General features: G+C 40.9%; 1 protein-coding gene across 8 annotated transcripts in view; it reads right to left on the bottom strand.

Moving 5' to 3' along the window:
- Positions 1-339: 339 nt before the first annotated feature.
- LOC122540967 (organic solute transporter subunit beta) overlaps positions 340-19,412 on the bottom strand; it is a 36,302-nt gene continuing 17,229 nt past the window's right edge. For 5 of the 8 annotated variants that reach the window (XM_043677339.2, XM_043677334.2, XM_043677335.2 and 2 more), the window contains 4 exons: positions 14,330-14,701; positions 10,833-10,982; positions 6,059-6,149; positions 340-1,678 (listed from right to left, as the gene is read on the bottom strand). In XM_043677339.2, coding sequence (XP_043533274.2) covers positions 1,405-1,678; positions 6,059-6,149; positions 10,833-10,982; positions 14,330-14,699 — 885 coding nt within the window. In that variant the 5' untranslated portion in view covers positions 14,700-14,701 and the 3' untranslated portion in view covers positions 340-1,404. The remainder of the gene's footprint in view (positions 1,679-6,058; positions 6,150-10,832; positions 10,983-14,329; positions 14,702-19,412) is intronic. The other 3 variants (XM_087981483.1, XM_087981482.1, XM_087981481.1) reach the window with 1 other exon arrangement.

Below are 19,412 nucleotides of genomic sequence, written 5' to 3'. Positions count from 1 at the left end.
ACAAAGCAGAAACAAAGTAATGTAAATCAACCAAAAATGTCCTGGACATTCCCAACTTTCAGCTTATCTCTTAATCCTTTGAATTTGCTGGTTGATTTGCACATGCATTGTTTTCCATGAAATTTCGGTCTATTTTCAGTCATGGCCACCCAGAGTTAGACAGGTCAGTGGAGACAGGCTGCCCAGAGTAGGCACAGTCTACGATCTAGGCCAGACATAGATCATCTGGGAAGAACCTGGTATTAGAGCCTGTTATAGTTGAAGCCTCTGCCCATTCTCTGTGCAGCTCATCCAAACTGGAAGAAGGCTATTACAAATCAGGAAACAGTTTTGTAAATGTTATAAACTGGTTAAATACTTTTAATGCTGATGATGAATTATACATTATAAAAATAAACCACTTAAGGTAAATAGGATAATCTCCCTTCTATATGTGCAGCAAGTCAGCAGCAGACATGGGTTAAATGTCTCAGTAGGAAATATCTAGATTAATTACTTAGTGGTTACAGCACAGATACAGGCTATTTAACCAACCCTCATGTAAGCTAGCATTTAGTTTCACACTGACAATGCCTTCATCTAACATATCAATATATCCATTTATTGTGTTCTTCCTTATCTATCTATTCCCTGTAATGTTCATTTCAGCTATTTCTTTTGGTACTGATCTCCACCTAGTTGCCACTCTTTGGATGAAGAGGTTTTCACTACTTTGCTGTTGGATTTATTAGAGACCTCTTAATATTTGTGGCCTCAGGTTTGGTCTTTCCAGTGAGTGGACACATCTTCTCTGTCTACCCCATCAAACCATTTAACAATCTTAATGTGAAGCCTAAAGTTTGGTCTGAGTTTGACATAACTTCTACATTTATTAGTTCTGTCCTTCTCAAATTGAATTACTACATTTTAATGACGTTTCTGATCTGCATTGCTACTTTTAATGGCCTGTGTATCTGTACATCTGTATCACTTTATTTCTCCATTTCATTTAACCTCTTCTTTACCAATCAGTAAATAGCTTCTTTATTTGTCCTGCAAAATTTAATACCTCACACTTACCTATATTGAAATTCATTTGCTAATGATATATATGTTTATGTTCTCCTCACATTAAACTATATCCCCTAATTTGTAGCCATAAAATTTTGAGCTTGTACTTCTGAAACCTGAGACCATATTGTTGAGATGAATTGTGAAGAATTGTGGTCCCACCACCTTCCGGAGTACCAGTTCCCACTTTCGGCAAGATAAGTAACTGTCCTTTACCTCTGACTCATTTGTTTACTAATCCTTTCCTCCTCTACAATTGGATCTTTTATTGGCTAAAAATATTTTACAAAAATTAATTCTTTTCATCTTAAAAATAGATTCTCCATCGCAAGCTCAGTCCTGTAACTTGGGGATCTACATATCACCTTCTTTTGCATCCATGAAAAGGGAACTTATGTTTCCATCCTTCCATTCAATCATGATCTCTCCTGGTTTGGATGAGATTTTGGGGGATGAACTCTTTGGCACCTGCTCAAAGGAAATGTAGGCTTGCTTGGTCCGTAACATTTGGTCAGTTTCTGCAGGGTCGTCAATCTCATCTGCATATTGTGTTGTCGTCTTTTGCAATGCCTCACTTTCTGTCGCACTCCTGTTCTTTAATTCATTCACTTCCTTCATCTTTTTCTTCCTACATGATGTAAGGGATAAGGGAGACTAATAAATTTGATTCAAGCATAGAAAACAGGAACAAGAAAAAACCCTTCAGGCTTAATTTCTCCATCAATAACAATGCATATTTTGATAGCACATTATAAAACATTATGCCTAGCCACATAAGGGGATAATATATCAGATGACCAAAACCAGGGTTCAGGAAGCATCTTGAAGGACAAAAGCGAGGGGTAGAGAGATGGAAAGGTATACCGGACCTTGGGGTCTGGGTAACTAAGGCACAGGAGGTAACAATGGAGCACTTACAACAGGGAATATGCTCGAGGCCAGAGTTACAGGAGGATATCTCAGCATTGTGGGTCTGGAGGAGATTAGAGAAATTGGGAGAGCCAAGCCCATGGCAGGATTTAAAAACAATGATGAGAGCTTTAAATTAAGATGTTGATCAATGTTGGGAGCCAAGGAGAGCCAGCAGCCAATGGGAGGACAGGGGCGATTGGGGAATGGTGCTCACTGTGTTAATGCCCGGGCAGCAGACATATGGAATTTACAGAGGGTAGAATATGAGAGACCAGCCAGATGTGTGTCAGAATAGTTAAGTCTAGAGGTGATGAAAAAGTGAATGAGGGTTTCAGCAGCAGAATAGCTGAACTAAGACTGAAGATAGGCAATATAATGTTGATGGAAATAGGCGGACTTGGTGATAGAACAAAGAGAAGATTGAAAGTTCATCTCAGGATTAAATGTGAAATTAAGTGTACAATAGCTTGGCTTAACCTTAGACTGCCAAGGTCTTTTCTACAGGGTAGGGGAGTCCAAAACGAGAGGGCATAGGTTTAGGGTGGGAGGGGATAAATGTAAAAGGAACATAAGGAGCAAGTTTTTCACACAGAAGATGGTACATGTATGGAATGAGCTGCCAGAAGAAGTGGTGGAGGCTGGTACAATTACAACATTTAAAAGGCAGCTGGATGGGTTTATGAATAGGAAGGGTTTAGAGGAAAATGCTGGCAAATGGGACTAGATTAATTTAAGATATCTGGTCAGCATGGATGAGTTGGACTGAATGGTCTATTTCCAAGTTATACATCTCTGTGTCTCTATGAATCTATGTTGTTGGGGAGAAGGATGGAATCAGTATCTAAGTCCAATGGGAACAGATTTAATTTCTCTCTGTACTGTCAACTTGGAATGAAACACCTCTCTACTTTCATTTCACACAATGCCCATCCCTAACATCAAACAACCGGGATACGACAAGAAACTGTCAGAAGAATCTGGTGATCTTTAGCCGTGACAAGAAGCGACTGAGAATACATTCAGAGAGGTGCATTCAGGATGGCAAATTGAAAAGGCATGGTTAATTGGGAACACATCCTCATATCATGACAAAATACCAGATTCAGAAGCTACAGGTTAAACTAGTGGAAGGAAAGCTTAGGACAAATGTCAGGGAGAATTTCTTCACACAAAAAAGTGAATGGCATTTCCACTGTTCTCCTAGAGGGGAATGAAACAAAGAATTGATCAAGGGATATTTATACAATATGATGGGAGCACTGCAGTTTCTAGTATTCTGACTGGGTGAACTAAGATAGCCCAAATACCCTCGTCCATCCTTCAACTGAGTCTACATCAACTTTACCAGAAAAATACTTTATTTATCTCTAATTCCTGTTAAGCTCTCAATAGTCATTGCCTGGTAGTCTTTTCCCCTTTGCACACGATCCAACTTACAGAGACCCCCGAAACTGAGATCTTGTTCATAATTTATACTCACAATCTCTAGGCACTTTTATGAATACATTTTTAATCCTGTGCTCCTCTCATTCTGCTCTCTGGAGAATCTCTGATGTTAATTGCTCTACCATTGGCTGCTGCACTGTCATTGGGCTTCTGGAAGCCCCTCCCTCAATTCTTCCTTTTCTCCTTTAATTACACTCTTTACAACTTCACTCTTTGACTCAGCTTTTGGTTATCTGCCTGGATGTCTCCTTATGTGGCTTGGTGTCATATTTGGTTTTGAAATGCTCCAGTGGAGCACTTTGGGATTTTAAATTATGTTAAAGACGCTACTGCAGTACAGGTTTTTGCTGTTGCTGAGGACACATTGCCAATTCCTTGAACAGCCACCTTCCTCAGTTTGCATTATTGACAACTTGTGTTTTATAGAATGCTTTACATGTAGAAAATATCACTCAATGCAATTCAGAATTTTATCTGTGGTCCAGTCTGGATACATGAGAGTATTGCATAGAATCCCCTACAGTGTGTAAGTAGGCCATTCAGCCCATCAAGTCTACACGGACCCTCTGAAGAGCATCCCACTCAAACCCACCCCATCCCTGTAACCCTGCATTTCGTTATGGCTAACCCAGGTGGCTTGTGCATCCTTGGACACAACGGTGCAATTTAGCATGAACAATCCACCTAATCTACATCTTTGGACTGTGGGAGGAAACCAGAGCACCCAGAGAGGACCCACGCAGACACAACGAAAAGGTGCAAACTCCACACAGACAGTCGCCCAAGGATGGGATCGAACCAGAGTCCCTGCCACCGTGAGAGAGCAGTGCTAACCACTGAGCCACCATTCCACAGCATAATTTACTTATTAAAGGTATATTTTACACACTGTGAACATCCAGTGAACCTGACGTCGGTGGTGGGCAAGTCTTTGAAGGGAATCCTGAGGGACAGGATGCATATGCATTTGGAAAGGCAAGGACTGATTAGGGATTGTGAACCTGGCTTTGTGCGTGGGAAACCATGTCTCACATATTTGATTTAGTCTTTTGAAGAAGTAACAAAGAGGATTGATAAGGGCAGAACAGTGGATGTGATCTATATGGAATTCAGTCAGGCATTCAACAAGATTCCCCATGGGAGACTGGTTAGCAAAGTTAGATCTCATGGAGTACAGGGAGAACTAGCCATTTGGATACAGAACTGGCTCAACAGTAAAAGACGGAGGGTGGTGGTAGAGGGTTGTTTTTCAGACTGGAGGCCTGTGACCAGTGGAGTGCCACAAGGATCAGTGCTGGGTCCACAACTTTTCGTCATTTGTATAAATGATTTGGATGTAAGCCTAAGTGGTATAGTTAGTAGGTTTGCAGATGACACCAAAATTGGAGGTGTAGGTTGACAGCGAAGAAAATTACCTCAGATTACAATGGGATCTTGATCGGATGGGCCAATGGGCTGAGAAGTGGCAGATGGAGTTTAATTTATATAAAAGTGAGGTGCTGCAGTTTGGGAAAGGAAATCTTAGCAGGACTTATATACTTAATGGTAAGGTCCTCCAGAGTGTTGCTGAACAAAGAGATGTTGGAGTGTAGGCCTTAGAGTAGAATCAGAGGTAGATATAATAGTGAAGAAGGTGTTTGGTATGCTTTCCTTTATTGGTCAGAGTATTGAGTACAGGAGTTGGGAGGTCATGTTGCAGCTGTACAGGACATTGGTTAGGCCATTGTTAGAATATTGTGTGCAATTCTGGTCTCCTTCCTATTGGAAAGATGTTGTGAAACTTGAAACGGTTCAGAAAGGATTTACAAGGATGTTGCCAGGGTTAGAGGATTTGAGCTATCGGGAGAGGTTGAATAGGCTGGGGCTATTTTCCCTGGAGCGTTGGAGGCTGATGGGGTGACCTTATAGAGGTTTATAAAATCATGAGGGGCATGGACAGGATAAATGGACAAAGTTTCTTCCCCGGGATGGGCGAGTCCAGAACTAGAGGGCAGAGGTTTCAGATGAGAGGGGAAAGATATAAAAGAGACCTAAGGGGCAACCTTTTCTCGCAGAGGTTGGTACGAATATGGAATGAGCTGCCAGAGGAAGTGGTGGAGGCTGGTAAAATTGCAATATTTAAAAGGCATTTGGATGAGTATATGAATAGAAAATGTTTGGAGGGATATGGGCCAGGCGCTGGCAGGTGGGACTAGATTGGGTTGGGATATCTGGTTGACATGGAAGGGTTGGACCGAAGGGTCTGTACATCTCTATGACTCTATAACAATTAAACCTTTTAGCCTAAATAACCTTTTTCTCTCCCTGGCAATCTTTTTTTAAATTTATCCTTTTTGTTTCAATGCACCTCTTAACCTCATTCCTCCTCCGTATCCTTGAAAGTCTATTAATATAGTTAAAAATTAATTGAAATCCATTAAAACATGAAAGAGAAGAGAAACGAATAGTCATTTTACTGGTGAACCTGTGCAATAAAAGCTGGTGACACTGAACATGCATTTTCCATTATAAGATTATTTACATTGCACAATCTTAATGAACATGATAATTCAGTTATAAATATTTTTAATTACAATAAACAGAAATGTTGGGGAAAGTTCAACAAAACATCAATCAATACAATTGGAAGGAAACAGAAAGTCTGACTTACTTGTTTGCCCTGGAACATAAAACCAGAATAAGAAATCCCAGGAACAGTGTAATGAATGCAAGCGCCAACATAGCATAGTTCCAGTTAGTGGCTGCAAGAGACAGAGGAATTTCAATTAAGATATACAAGCAAAGTGGGTTGAAATCAACACATTTTGGCTTGTGATATCTGCAGACAAAGCAACTTTTAAAGGTTCATTCAGACATTTCTAGCCATAAGTCTTCAGTGTAGTGCCTTGGCCAGAATGTCTGGAATGTGAGGTCACGGTTTCAAGAATAAGGGGTTTACCATTTTGGACTGAGATGAGGGAAAACAAAATGGGCAAAACTCAAAGGATTATGAATTTCTGGAATTCTGTATCCTGTGTTGCTTGGTACTAGGCCTTGTTGCGATTGATGGGTTCTTGAATACTTTGGGAATCAATGGATATGGGGGGTCCGTTTGGAAAATGAAGTTGAGGTTAAAGATTAGCCATGGTCTTACTGAATGGCAGAGTAGGTTTGAGGGGCCATTTGGTCCACTCCAGGTTCTAGTTCTTTTATTCTTATGACCACGCGGCCAAGCACTGCCAATTCTGGTCAGTAAGTAAAACTAAGAAAATTACAGCACAGAAACGAGCCCTTCAGCCCACCAAGCCTGTGCTGATTCCTTATCCTTATTTATTATCCATACATGGTTTCGACTCCTCTTCACTTCCTGCTCATGTGTCTGTCAAGATACACCTTAAAAACGTTGTTAACGTGTCTGCTTCCACCACTTCCATTGACAATGCATTCCCGGCATCCGCCACTCTCTGTGTGAAAGATTTTCCCTGCACTTCTTCCTAAACTTACCCCCTCTCACTTTGAACCTGTGCCCTCTTGTAGTTCCCCCCTCCACCCAGGGAAAAAGCCTCTGACTATCCACCCTATCTATGCCTCGCTTAATTTTGGAGACCTCTATCTATCAGGTTGCCCCTCAGACTCTGTCTTGCCAGTGAAACCAATCTGAGTTTATCCATCCTCTCCTCATAACCCTCCAGAAAAGGCTACATCCAGGTAAACCTTCTCTGTGCCCTATCCAAAGCATCCATGTACTCTGGAAGTGTGGTGACCAGAACAGCAAGCAATATTCCAAATGTAGCTTAACTAAAGATTTTTTACAGCTACAACATAACTTGGCAAGCCTACTGTATGCCTTCTTGACCACCTTATTCACCTGTGTTGCCACTTTTAGGGATCTGTGGACCTACATACCCAGATCCACATCTGGGTCAATGATCCTAAGAGGTTTTGCCATTTATTATATTGTTTGCACCTGATCCGTCCACACTGACACTATAGTCAAGAAAGCATATCAACACCTCTACTTCCTCAGAAAGCTAAGGAAATTTAGATTACTTACAGTGTGGAAACAGGCCCTTTGGCTCAACAAGTCCACATTGACCCTCCTAAGAGCAACCCACCCAGACCCATTCCCCTACATTTATCCCTTCACCTAACACTACGGGCAATTTAGCATGGCCAATTCACCTAACCTGCACATTTTGGACTGTGGGAGGAAACCGGAGCACCCGGAGGAATCCCACACAGTCACTGGGAGAACGTGCAAACTCCACACAGACAGTTGTCTGAGGTGGGAATTGAACCAGGGTCTCTGGTGCTGTGAGGCAGCAGTGCTAACCACTGTGCCACTGTGCTGCAGTATGTCCACAATGATTCTTATCAATTTTTATAGATGCATCATAGAAAGCATCCTATCCGGATGACAACTCGTCTGCTCAACATCACAAGAAATTACAGACAGTTGTGAACACAGTCAAGTCCATCAAACAAAACCAGCCTTCAATTCCATTGACTCCATCTTTCCTTCCCACTGCCTCTGGAAAACAGACAATATAATCAAAGACCCCTCCCACGTTTGAAAACATATACCAACAGATTCAAGAACAGCTTCTCCCCTGATATTTATGTGATTTACCTCTCATAAGTCCTCTCTTTCTCTGCACCATCTCTGTAGCTGTAACTCCGCATTCTGCATTCTGTTTTGTAAGGCATGGGGCTCAGTGGTTAGCAATGTTGCCTCACAGCACCAAGGTCATGGATCTGTTTGCACCCTTGGGTGACTGTCTGTGTGGAGTTTGCACATACTCCCCATGTCTGCATGGGTTTCCTCTAGGTGCTCCTCCCACAGTCCATAGGTGGATTGGCCATGCTAAATTACCTATAGCGTCCAGGGATGTGCAGGTTGCTGGTTTAATGTTGGGAAATGCAGAGTTACAAATTCCCTAGAAATTTTGTTAAAAATCTCAAAACACCAGGTTATAGGTTTATTTGAAAGTACAAACTGTTGGACAATAAACTGGTGTTACATGATTTTTAACTTTGTCCACCCTAGTCCAACACCGGCTCCTCCAAATCATCCCTACAAATGTCATTCTGATTAACAATTATTTTTCCTAACTTTTACAATTATAAATTTTCACTTACACAGCCCTCATTTTTCTCTTGCTTTGTAGACCTGGCCCAAAAGTGAGAAGATTCTGCCCATTAAATAATGGGCGGGATGCCCTTCAGAGGATTGGTGTGGACTCGATGGGCCAAATGGCCTCCTTCCATGCTGTAGGGAATTTATGGATACCCTAATGTACTTATATAAGGTAGGATTTGTCTGCCTAGCATGCTGAACAATACTTTTCACTGTATCTTGGTAAACATGACAACAATAAATCAAAGTTCAATCAAAACAAATCTCTGAAATTTCGATTGAGTCCTCTCTTCCTATTCCCTCTCCAGCAGCATATGGCTATATCACTGGACTGGATTGAGAGACAAATAGATTCAAATTTCAACATAATAAATAGCATGAGAACTTGAATAAACTTAAAACTAAAGAGCTAAACATCAGCACATTTGATGTTGAAGCTGTCAGATTGTTGTCAAACCTTAACTGGTTCCTCTGTGGAAGGAAACCTGCTGTCCTTACCTTCAGTGGCCAATAGGTGTCATCAGCCTGTCATGGATGTGATTTACACTTGACAACTCTCTGAAGGGCTTTTGCCTGAAACGTCGATTTCGAAACTCCTTGGATGCTGCCTGAACTACTGTGCTCTTCCAGTACCACTAATCCAGAATCTGGTTTCCAGCATCTGCAGTCATTGTTTTTAACTCTCTGAAGTGGTCTAGCAAGCTGGATTGTCACCATCTTCTCAAGATAACCTGAGATGTGCAAAAAGTAATGCCTCTGCAACTGACAACCTAATCTCCAGAATGAATACAGGAAATAAATCCTTCATTTCTGCAACAGAGGCAATTACTTCAATGACATCCCTAGAAATTTAGTTAAAAATCACAAAACACCAGGTTATAGGTTTATTTGAAAGTACAAACTGTTGGACAATAAACTGGTGTTACATGATTTTTAACTTTGTCCACCCTAGTCCAACACCGGCTCCTCCAAATCATCCCTACAAATGTCATTCTGATTAACAATTATTTTTCCTAACTTTTACAATTATAAATTTTCACTTACACAGCCCTCATTTTTCTCTTGCTTTGTAGACCTGGCCCAAAAGTGAGAAGATTCTGCCCATTAAATAATATTGCATCAAATAGCTCACCTTCCAGAGAACTGGCATTTGACACAAAATTGCATCTCTTTTGCTGATGCGAGCTGTGACTATACCGTCAGGAGGTAACAGGCAGCTTAGAGCACTATGCAGTAAATATTCCTGCTCTCGAGGTAAAAAATACTTTGCTGAACAGCATTGATTATCTCTGAAGGAAACCTCATTATGCTGCCTTACAGAACTGTGTAACAACTTGTGACCAGTGTCTATAACATGTTGGATTTTCAGCCAAGCATTACAAGAAAAGCTGTGATATGAACATGAAATAGAATGAAAGAGAACAGACAAGTTATCAGCTCTGACAAGGCATGGACACCTGAAAAGTTAACCCTATCTTCCTCTTGCAAATGTTGCCTTGTCTGCTGGAGCACAGTGCATTTTTATTTTAAGTCTCCCACCCTGATGGCTAGATTGACTAATGATGAGTGCACAAGATCAACCAATCACAGCCAATGGCAAGAACAACTGCTCAGTTAAGACACGGAGCCCATTAATTGCAAAACATTGTTTTTTAAAATCATTAATTGATTATTTTTTAAAAAATGTTTCATGTGGAGATGAGTGATCCAAAGATTGGGGCTGACGAGTATGGGACTGCTATTCCAGGAATCATTCTGCACTGTGGGGGTGATTCCTTTAAGAGAGGAAGAGAGGGGGGGGGGGGAGAAAACCATGAGAAAAGGAGGGGAAAATGAGCCCCTTGTTCTAAATGTTGTCAGAGAAAGTTCACAGGATCTGTTGATGCTAATGTTAAATTAATGTCCAGGTGCCTGAGTGGAATTCTGTCTGTATATCCAAACAATTCCATGTGCAGAGGCCCATTTGTATTAGACAATGATGTGGCGCAAAGCCAATCATTTCATTTTGAGTAGTTGCCCCTGAGCCAAACTCAGCTGGTGCCATTCTCAGAGCCATTACTTAAAGTGTAGCTGCAGCTCTTAATATCTTGAAAGTTTTAGAAACTGTAGATCAAATCAGGTTAATTTACTGGAAAAAGAATTACTTCCACATACATTCCTTCTCAAGCCTTTCAAGTTGTCTTAAATAGCCTGAATCAGTAAAATTCGAACAACATTAATTATACAATATTCACCAGTTCTTCAGTGCAAGTTCTGTCCACACAAAGTGACATATATTAAAATGAGAAAAATGAGGTACACCACATACAATCCTCTATCGGATAAGGCTGGTGTTTCTCTGTGGTAGTTTCTTCCACGTGGGTGTCATTCTGTCTCCCATCACTGATGACCCCATCAAGGGTTTCTTCAAATTGTGCCAGTAACATTTGAGTCTTTGCTGATGTTGTCTCTGGGTTTCCTGTTCAGCGAAATTAGAAAATATTTGTTAGGGCTTTATGTTTACAAAAAGTCTAAATCCACAACGCTACCCTTTGCAAATCAATTGTAACTATGCATCAACTGCCATCAATGGGTAACAACTTTCATGCCTGAAACAGAAGGTTTAAGTCCTATTCCAGAAACTCCAGCATGGGTCAAGAAGACTAATGGAATGCTCTCTTTTATCATGAGAGCAATTGAACATAAAAGGACATTATGCTTCAGTTATATAGGGCATCGGTGAAACCATATCCTGAATGCTGTGTGCAGTTTTGGTCTCCCTATTTAAGGAAGGAGATAAATGAACTGGAGGTGTTCAGAGGAGATTTACTAGATTGACTCTACTGGAATGAGCAGGTTACCTTATAACAATAGGTTGGACTAGTTTATTGTGTTTCCGCTAGAGTTTAGAAGAGTGAGGAGTGAATTGTTTGAAGAGTATTGGTCTTGATAAGGTAGAAGTGGAGAATGTTTCCTCAATCCAGAACTAGGGGGCACTGTTTCAAAAGTAGAAGATTAGATTCCCTACAGTGTGGAAACAGGCCCTTTGGCCCAACTAGTCCACACCGACCCTCCGAAGTTGCCCATTTCAGACAGATATGAGGGGAACTCTTTTTTTTCTCACAGAAGATTGGGCAACTTTTGAACAGTGGAGATGGGGGTCATTAAATATTTTAAAACCAAGGCAGACAGATTCTTGTTCAGCAAGGGAATCAAATGTAATCAAGGGTGGTTGGGAATGGGGGAATTTATAATGGACCAGCCATGGTTTTATTGAATGACATTTATGTATGTAAACTGGAGAACAAAATACAAATCTCTGCTGTACAGAAGAAGGTGCTATTTGGTCAGATGTGCTTTCTATGGATGAAATGTTAAAATTAGGACTTAACTGCCCTTTCCAGATGAGAGGCAAAGTATTTTCTGGCCCTTTATCAAAGAGGGGCAGAGAGTTCTCCATGTTATTGTGGTCCAATGCTTAATACCCTACGTCACTAGAAATCAGACTAACAGATAATCATTTTGTGGTTTGCGTGCTACTCACAAGTAGACTGCTGTGTTTGTTAGATTGGACTGGAGATCTCACTTCAAAAAGGACTTCATTACCTGTTAAGCATTTTGGGAAATTCCTGAGGCTGCAACAATGACAAAAGGGGCAATGCAAATACAGCTCACTTTTTATTATAGGCTGCATTTATGAGCAACACCACCAGGAGATTGAATGTGAGTGTGAGATAGAGTTCTACCAGACTGAATGTTGCAAAAAGAACCGAATCAATTCCGTTGAAATTTGTTCCAAGCAGGAAACAAACAAACAGACCACAACAATTCCTTATGTTAAATTCTAAGGCCCCAGAAAACACAGGAACTGACTGCAAAATGTTTTGCATATCTGTGCTTCCGGTGATTATTTAAATAGGCGAAAGTGAGGACGGCAGATGCTGGAGATTAGAGTCGAGAGTGTGGTGCTGGAAAAGCACAGCAGGTCAGGCAGCCTCTAAGGAGCAGGAGAATCGACATTTCGGGCAATAACCCTTCATCAGGAATGATTATTTAAATAGTCTGGTCTCTATGTACAGGTACAGTGCAATGTTGTCTGACAATTAATCAGCCCTTTATTCATTAAAACGAGAGACTCTCCCAGCAAAACAAAAATGTACAGACTGATTATGAAACAAAGAACTGTGAATGCTGGAGATTGGAACAAAATAAATAGAAATATTGCTGGTGAAACTCAACAGGCCTGGCAACACCTGTGGGGAGAGAAGCAGAGTAAATGTTTCGAGTCCACGTGACCGTTTTTCAAAAGAGTTCTTCAGTTCTGAAGAAGGGTCACTGTGTTCAAAACATGAATTGTTATCTCTCCATAGATGCTGTCAGACCTACTGAGTTTCTCCAGCAATTTCGGTTTTTCTTTGTTACAGACTGATTATAATTGTTGCTAGTTTTCATGAACCTTACTATTAGTTTCAATGTTGTTTTAGATTGTCATCACATCATGGATGCGACTGTGCACGTGCAGGTGGATTTTGGTGGCTATTTCTGCGTTGCGGACATACACTCTGTTTTTACAACTGCCTGGAACCCCAATGGTTCATTTGATGGTCTACCATCAGTGTGGACTCAGCAGAGCCTCAAGCCTGTGTTGAATGATATTCTTGGATGAGGCTCCCCTAGGTGACCAAATGAATAGGAAAGAGAAATGACTGGCTCAGAATTCTGACTTCAATTTCACCTTCTGGAGCAATGGTCTTTCTGCAGTTCTTTGGTTCCTGCTGGATCCTTAAGACTGTTGAGATGAAAGAACTCCATGAGCATTTGATGCGCATGTGTCTTACTGCTCAAAGGGTACAGTTCCATTCAATTGCATTGCCAGCAAACATTGAGTCTGTCAGGTTATCATTTGCTTTGATGAATTGCATTTGGTCAGAGTGGCTTTCTAATTAAATAGTGGTCGGTATTTTACAACTACATTTTACAATATATTTGATTTGTGAGTTCTGCCCTGTTTACTTTTCTGTTTTTCAATTACAATATTGTTACCAGCTTTACTGAAACTGTTGAATGAAAAAATGGCACAAAAGAACCTCAAATAGTAACAGATAATGAAACTGATAATGAACCTAATTGGGTTCACCTAACTGATGAGACTGTTTCATCAATTTCATGACTGTTAAAATAAACTATATCATATTAAGCACCACTCACGATCCTTTAATCCCAATTGGGTTTCATTTCAAAAGACATTATAAACTATTCTTTCAAAGGACCCTGCAACCACGTGGGATAAATGTAGATTTCAACAGCTTCCTCATTTCCCCTCGCCCCCACATTACCCCAGTCCCAAGCCTCCAACTTGGCACTGCCCTCCGCACTCGTCCATCACTCCCCCCTCTGACCTATCACCTTCTCCCTCACCTTCATCCACCTATGGCTTTCCCAGCTACCTTCCTCCCAACCCTACCCTCCTCCCAATTATCTCTCAGGCCCGAGCCACAAGCCTCATTCCTGATGAAGGGCTTATGCCTGAAACATTGATTCTCCTGCTCCTCGGATGCTGCCTGATTTGCTGTGCTTTTCCAGCAATACACTCTCGACTCTGAGCTCCAACATCTGCAGTCCTCACTTTCTCCTACTCTTTCAAAGAGTCAGGACAGACATAATGTTTGGAGTAGGCTCTTCCTGTGCTATAAGTTTCTACAGTTCAATTATTTCTAGGAAGTTGATCAATCGGATGCTACGCTGGTAGCATCAAAAAATAAAAGTAATACATAACATCTGAATGTTTATGCTGTGTCGTTGAAGATCTGTTCTATTCAGCCTTACTCTGTAAAAGCATCTGGCAAATGCCTGTGTTGTTCATTGAGTTCCACTTGGAATTTTTTTTTCTTTCTTCAGAAATAGACACCACGTTTCCCTCAGCAATCAGAAACATGGACGTGGCCGTGTGGATAAGTCGATGTTTGCGGCACGTCCACGTTAAGTTGGCCACATTCTCACAAGCTACAGTCTGAACAAGGAGACTCTGGTCTGCAGAAAGACACCTCCGTGTTCCCTGATTAATAAACCGCTTTTGTTTCCACGCCCAGTCTTGGAGCTGTGAGTCCGGATTACAACTGTCCATCATTACCCGATCACTCTCCAAAGAGGCCTCCAAGCATTGATCGTCAGAACTCTTTATGATAAAACTTTCCATTCCTGTAAGGGTTTTAGCACAAGCATTAAAAAAAATGTCATGACCTTTATGTTGTAAACTGCTTAAAAGTCTGAAAAGGGAACTGAGCATAATTATTTTATCTAACATGACGCATTCATTTTAAACAATCAATCCAGCCCACAACATTCCATTCTTTCTTGGGACAGCATTGGAGCACCATGAGATGGGAAAATATTCAGATCCCAGGAGACAGAGTAGTTGTTTTCATCCCCTGGATCAACAAACTGTCATTCTGAGGTGGGGCACTACAGTATCTACAGGATGCATCATAGAAATTCACCAAACATCCTTTTGACAGATAGCACCTTCTAAACCCACTAACACTTCCATTTCAGCAGATACACGGGGACACCACCACGAACAGGTTCCCCTCCAAGCCACTCACCATCCCGACTTGAAATATATCACCATTCCTTCACTGTCGCAGGGTCAAAATCCTTGGAATTCCCCCGCAAAGAGTGCTGTGGGTCCACTGTCAAGGGGAAATGAGAGATGGGCAATAAATGCTGACCAGCCAGTGAATGCCACATCCCAGAGTGAATTCAAAAAAATTCTCCAAGTAGTCCCTTTACATTTAGAAGAACATCTGAGCAATTCATTGATCAATGTCACTGTTAGGTCCAGCTGTCCTGGTAGGAGAAAGTGAAGACTGCAGATGCCGGAGATCAGAGTCAAAACAAGTGTGGCGCTGGAAAAGCACAACAGTTCAGGTAGCATCCAAGGAGCAGGAGAATTGACATTTCAGGCATAAGACCTTCATCAGGAATGGGGGGTGGGGAAGGGGGCTGAAAGATAAATAGGAGAGCGTTGTGCGGCTGAGGGAATATAGCTGGGAAGGTGATAGGTAGATGCAGGTGGGAGGTGATGGTGATAGGTTGGGGCAGAGGATGGAGCAGATAGGTGGGAAGGAAGATGGACAGGTGTGACAGTTCAAGAGGGCAGTATTGAGTTGGAGAGTTAGATCTGGGATGAGATGGGGGGACGGGAGATAAAGAAACTGGTGAAATTGATATTGATGCCATGTGGTTGGAGCATTCCAAGGCATTCTTCCTCCAGGTGTTGGGTGGCTAGGATTTGGTGGTGGAGGAGGCCCAGGACTTGTGTGTCCTTGGGGGAGTGGGAGGGGGAGTTGAAGTGGTCACCCACAGGGCGTTGGGGTTATTTGGTGCATGCGTCCCAAAGATGTTCTCTGAAACATTCCGCAAAATGGCATCCTGTCTCCCTAATGTAGAGGAGATCACATCAAGAGCAATGGACACAGTAGATGAGGTGTTCGGATGTGCAGGAAAATCTCTGCTGGATGTGGAAGGATCCTTTGAGGCCTTGGATGGAGGTGAGGCCACTGGTGCCTACAGGATGTAGATGCTAGTCCCATTCTGAGACACAAGTGGACAGTCAAAGAAAATGTCCAGCTGCAATCATTCTTTGTGATTTAATACGATTCCAAACATGCCTTTAAGAGGGATGCAAATGCTCCAGTGGTTTCAGTCACTGTACCTTGTTTGCAGTTCAAGGAGTCATTCTGAAATCTGAGAATGAAAGGGGCAAGCCTGCTCACCTAATTAAAGTACTAACCCTGCTTTAAGGAAGGTCTGCCCCACCATCCTTCCTACAGCAATAGTACTGCCAGAATTTCCACCATCAATATCCATTATTGGTAACATGATGTAAGAGATAAAGCCATTGGTTAATTCCAGTGATTTTGACCATTAAACTTTAGGACACAGTAGGACTGTGGTGACTATTTTACTAGGATTCTAACAACCCTAACTTTTTCAAAAGGAGTGAGTCATCACTGCAATCATTGGCTGAACGTAACAGAAATCCAGTTAATTATTGGATGTTCAGCCAATGCAAAGGACTCCTGGTGAAGCATTGACTGGGGAATCCCTAGAACTTGACAATACCTTAAAACCAATTCCAAGCAAATCTTGAAGCATGGATTTTGTTTTATCCAATCTTCAATTTTGTGAAAACTCAATATAATAAACATTCAAAGGGTATTAATTTTAATCAAAACTCATGATTGTTATTCAGAAAAAAAAAGTATATTTCAAATGTTCTTGCACGAGTTTAACCTCTCAGGTCTCATGATTAACTGTCGACAGCAATAGCTGCCACTTTAATATTTTAGCGATTTTAAACTCATGTTTTATATCCAGCTGAGCGGTTAAGTATCAGGCATCAGGTAACTATAACAGGTACACCAAAATCTGAGCCTATTAATGGGCACCAATCTTCTTCACGGTATTGATCTGAAATTTGCTAATCCCCATGTACTTCCTATTTTGCACACGACCTTTAAACTTCTGCAAAGTCATTTGATTAAGAGACTGAGATCTGTGGGATTGCATAACCATCTTTGCTTTACACACCTTTATTTAGGTTAAACATATAGAATCAGAACATGAGCTGTCGCTTGGTAGTAAAGAACTGGAACATAGTTGAAAAGGGAGGTGTGTTGCAAATGTTTTCCATCTTGACTGCTCAGCACATTTGGCATTTTTGCACTTGTCCTGATGAGTTCAAGACATAAAGAATGCTTCTCTCTTTTCAATGATATTCCAGAAACCAGTTATCTCTAGATGCGCTGTACATTCCTTCCTACCAACATTGATCAGTAATCTCTTCTACCTAGCTGAAAATGTAAGATGGTTTCTGAGAAATTAACTTCTCTGTCCCAGGAGAAATACCATTTCCTTATTAGTTGCATAGTTTTAACAGGTGAATACCAGATTTTTGAGGTTTAAATACTCATATTTTAAACTGCGCTATTCTTTCAGAGATGTTCCATTTTATTCAACCTCTACCCAGTAATGTGTAATGCATTGAATATCAAAATTTTAATTACCTGGGGTTGTAAAGTTTAGATTTAATGCAAATAACTTTGCACTGTGATTGGAATTAACACGATTAAGTAGACGTTGAAATAAAAACTTCTTTAAGTCCCTAGTTTTATGAACCAATACTATTAGATTACATATTTCTCACACCACTCTCTGCTTGAATATAATTTCTGCAATGTCTTTTCATCAAAGCTTTGTTCAATTATTAATGCACAATCATTTTTGAATGAATGTGGATGTGACACTGCTACAATCTGCTCTCATGTCTCAAAGAGTGAGACATCGTGGTCTTTAATTCTGATTACAAATTTGGTCTCTGTGAGTAGTTTTACATGAGTCAATGCAATTTAGAGAGGTAGCTAACAAAATTAAACCAGCTAATGATTTCCTCCATGGAATTTCAGAATACCATAAATCAAGGTTCAAATTGTCATCCATCTCCATTCTGGAGTGAGTTAATGTGAGTTGTATCTCTTATCACCAGATATGACAGTAAAATGTTTCATGGGAGAGTTTGTATTTTAGCAAGTTAATCAAAAATTGTCCTCTGTGCTAAAAGAAAGCAGTGGAAAAACACGAGAGCTTTGTTTATTTGTTTCCTTTAACTCCAACAGGTATTTTCACTGTTCACCTCTTCTACTGATGACCTTGTACGGTGAAGTGCTCCAAAGCAGGCACTCTTTCTCCTAAAATATCTGTTCTAGAGAAAGAGCATGAAAAGCAGCATAACTTGTGGGCAATCATTGGTGCTCAGTTGAGGTATTCAAGAGGGGAGGGGATAATTTTGGTGAATAGAAACAATGTACAAGGGTATAGGGAGAAGGCAGGAGATTGGCATTAGCAACTGATGCTTGCTTGAAAAGCAGGTGAAGCCACATTGGGCCAAATAGCCTTCTTCTGTTCCGTAATACTGCTGTGATTCTGTAATCCAAACTACAGGCTCCTACATTTATATGTGCACACTAGAAATGTACAGTTCCACTTCCCAATAGTGATGAACATACTGGTGTTTATCACTATTGGAGACAACAACAACTTATATTGCTATTGCACTTTTAGAGTAATGAAGGCATTTCGCAGATCTATTACAATCAAAGGATAAAACCAAATCTCAGAGAAGATATTAAGTCAGGTAGCCAAAAGTGTGGTCAAAGAGCTGGCCTTTAAGAAATATCTTAAGGATGGGAAGTGAAGTAGAGGGAGGTGCATAGGGAGGAAATTCCAAGGTTTGGGGGCTATGTAACAGAGAGCACTGCTGTCAATGATGGAGGAATTATGATTTGCAATGAACAAGAGGTGAAATGAGAGGAGTTCTGATTTCTTGGAGGATTTAGGGATTGGATAAGAATACAGGAAGGGGAGTGTAAGGCCATGAAAGAAACTGGAAATTTTAAAATCAAGCTATTCCTTGAATAGGTGCCAATGTCGCTCAGCGAGCTGTGGTGATAGGGAAACTGGACTTGCAGAAAGTTCAGACTTGAGCAGCCGGAGTTTCAATGACCTCAAAAGTTCACAGCAAGTAGATCATGGGAGACCAGTCGCAATGTGTTGAAACGATCAGGTCGAGACGTGACAAAAAAACGGAAGAGAATTTCAGTAGCAGATGAGTTGAAATATCGAGCAATCTTACTGAGGTGGAAATATTCTGTTTTAGGGGTAGCACAACATCAGGATGGATCCTCTTCTGAGGATCAAATCACATGTAGATGGACTGACCACAAAATACAGGCAAAATGCATCTGTTATCTTAGAATGTGGTTACATTATAATTCTGTTGTAACATAAAGTATCTAGCAAGAATTGGTATAAAAATGTAGCAGTTTCTTCCATGACTCAAGTCTTGATT

The sequence above is a fragment of the Chiloscyllium plagiosum genome, unplaced genomic scaffold, assembly GCF_037043375.1.
Source record: "Chiloscyllium plagiosum isolate Xiang-an unplaced genomic scaffold, Cpla_swu_hap1 HiC_scaffold_39, whole genome shotgun sequence".
Lineage (NCBI taxonomy): Eukaryota > Metazoa > Chordata > Chondrichthyes > Orectolobiformes > Hemiscylliidae > Chiloscyllium > Chiloscyllium plagiosum.
Note: the sequence above shows the minus strand (reverse complement) of the source record. Positions and strands in the feature narration are given on the sequence as shown.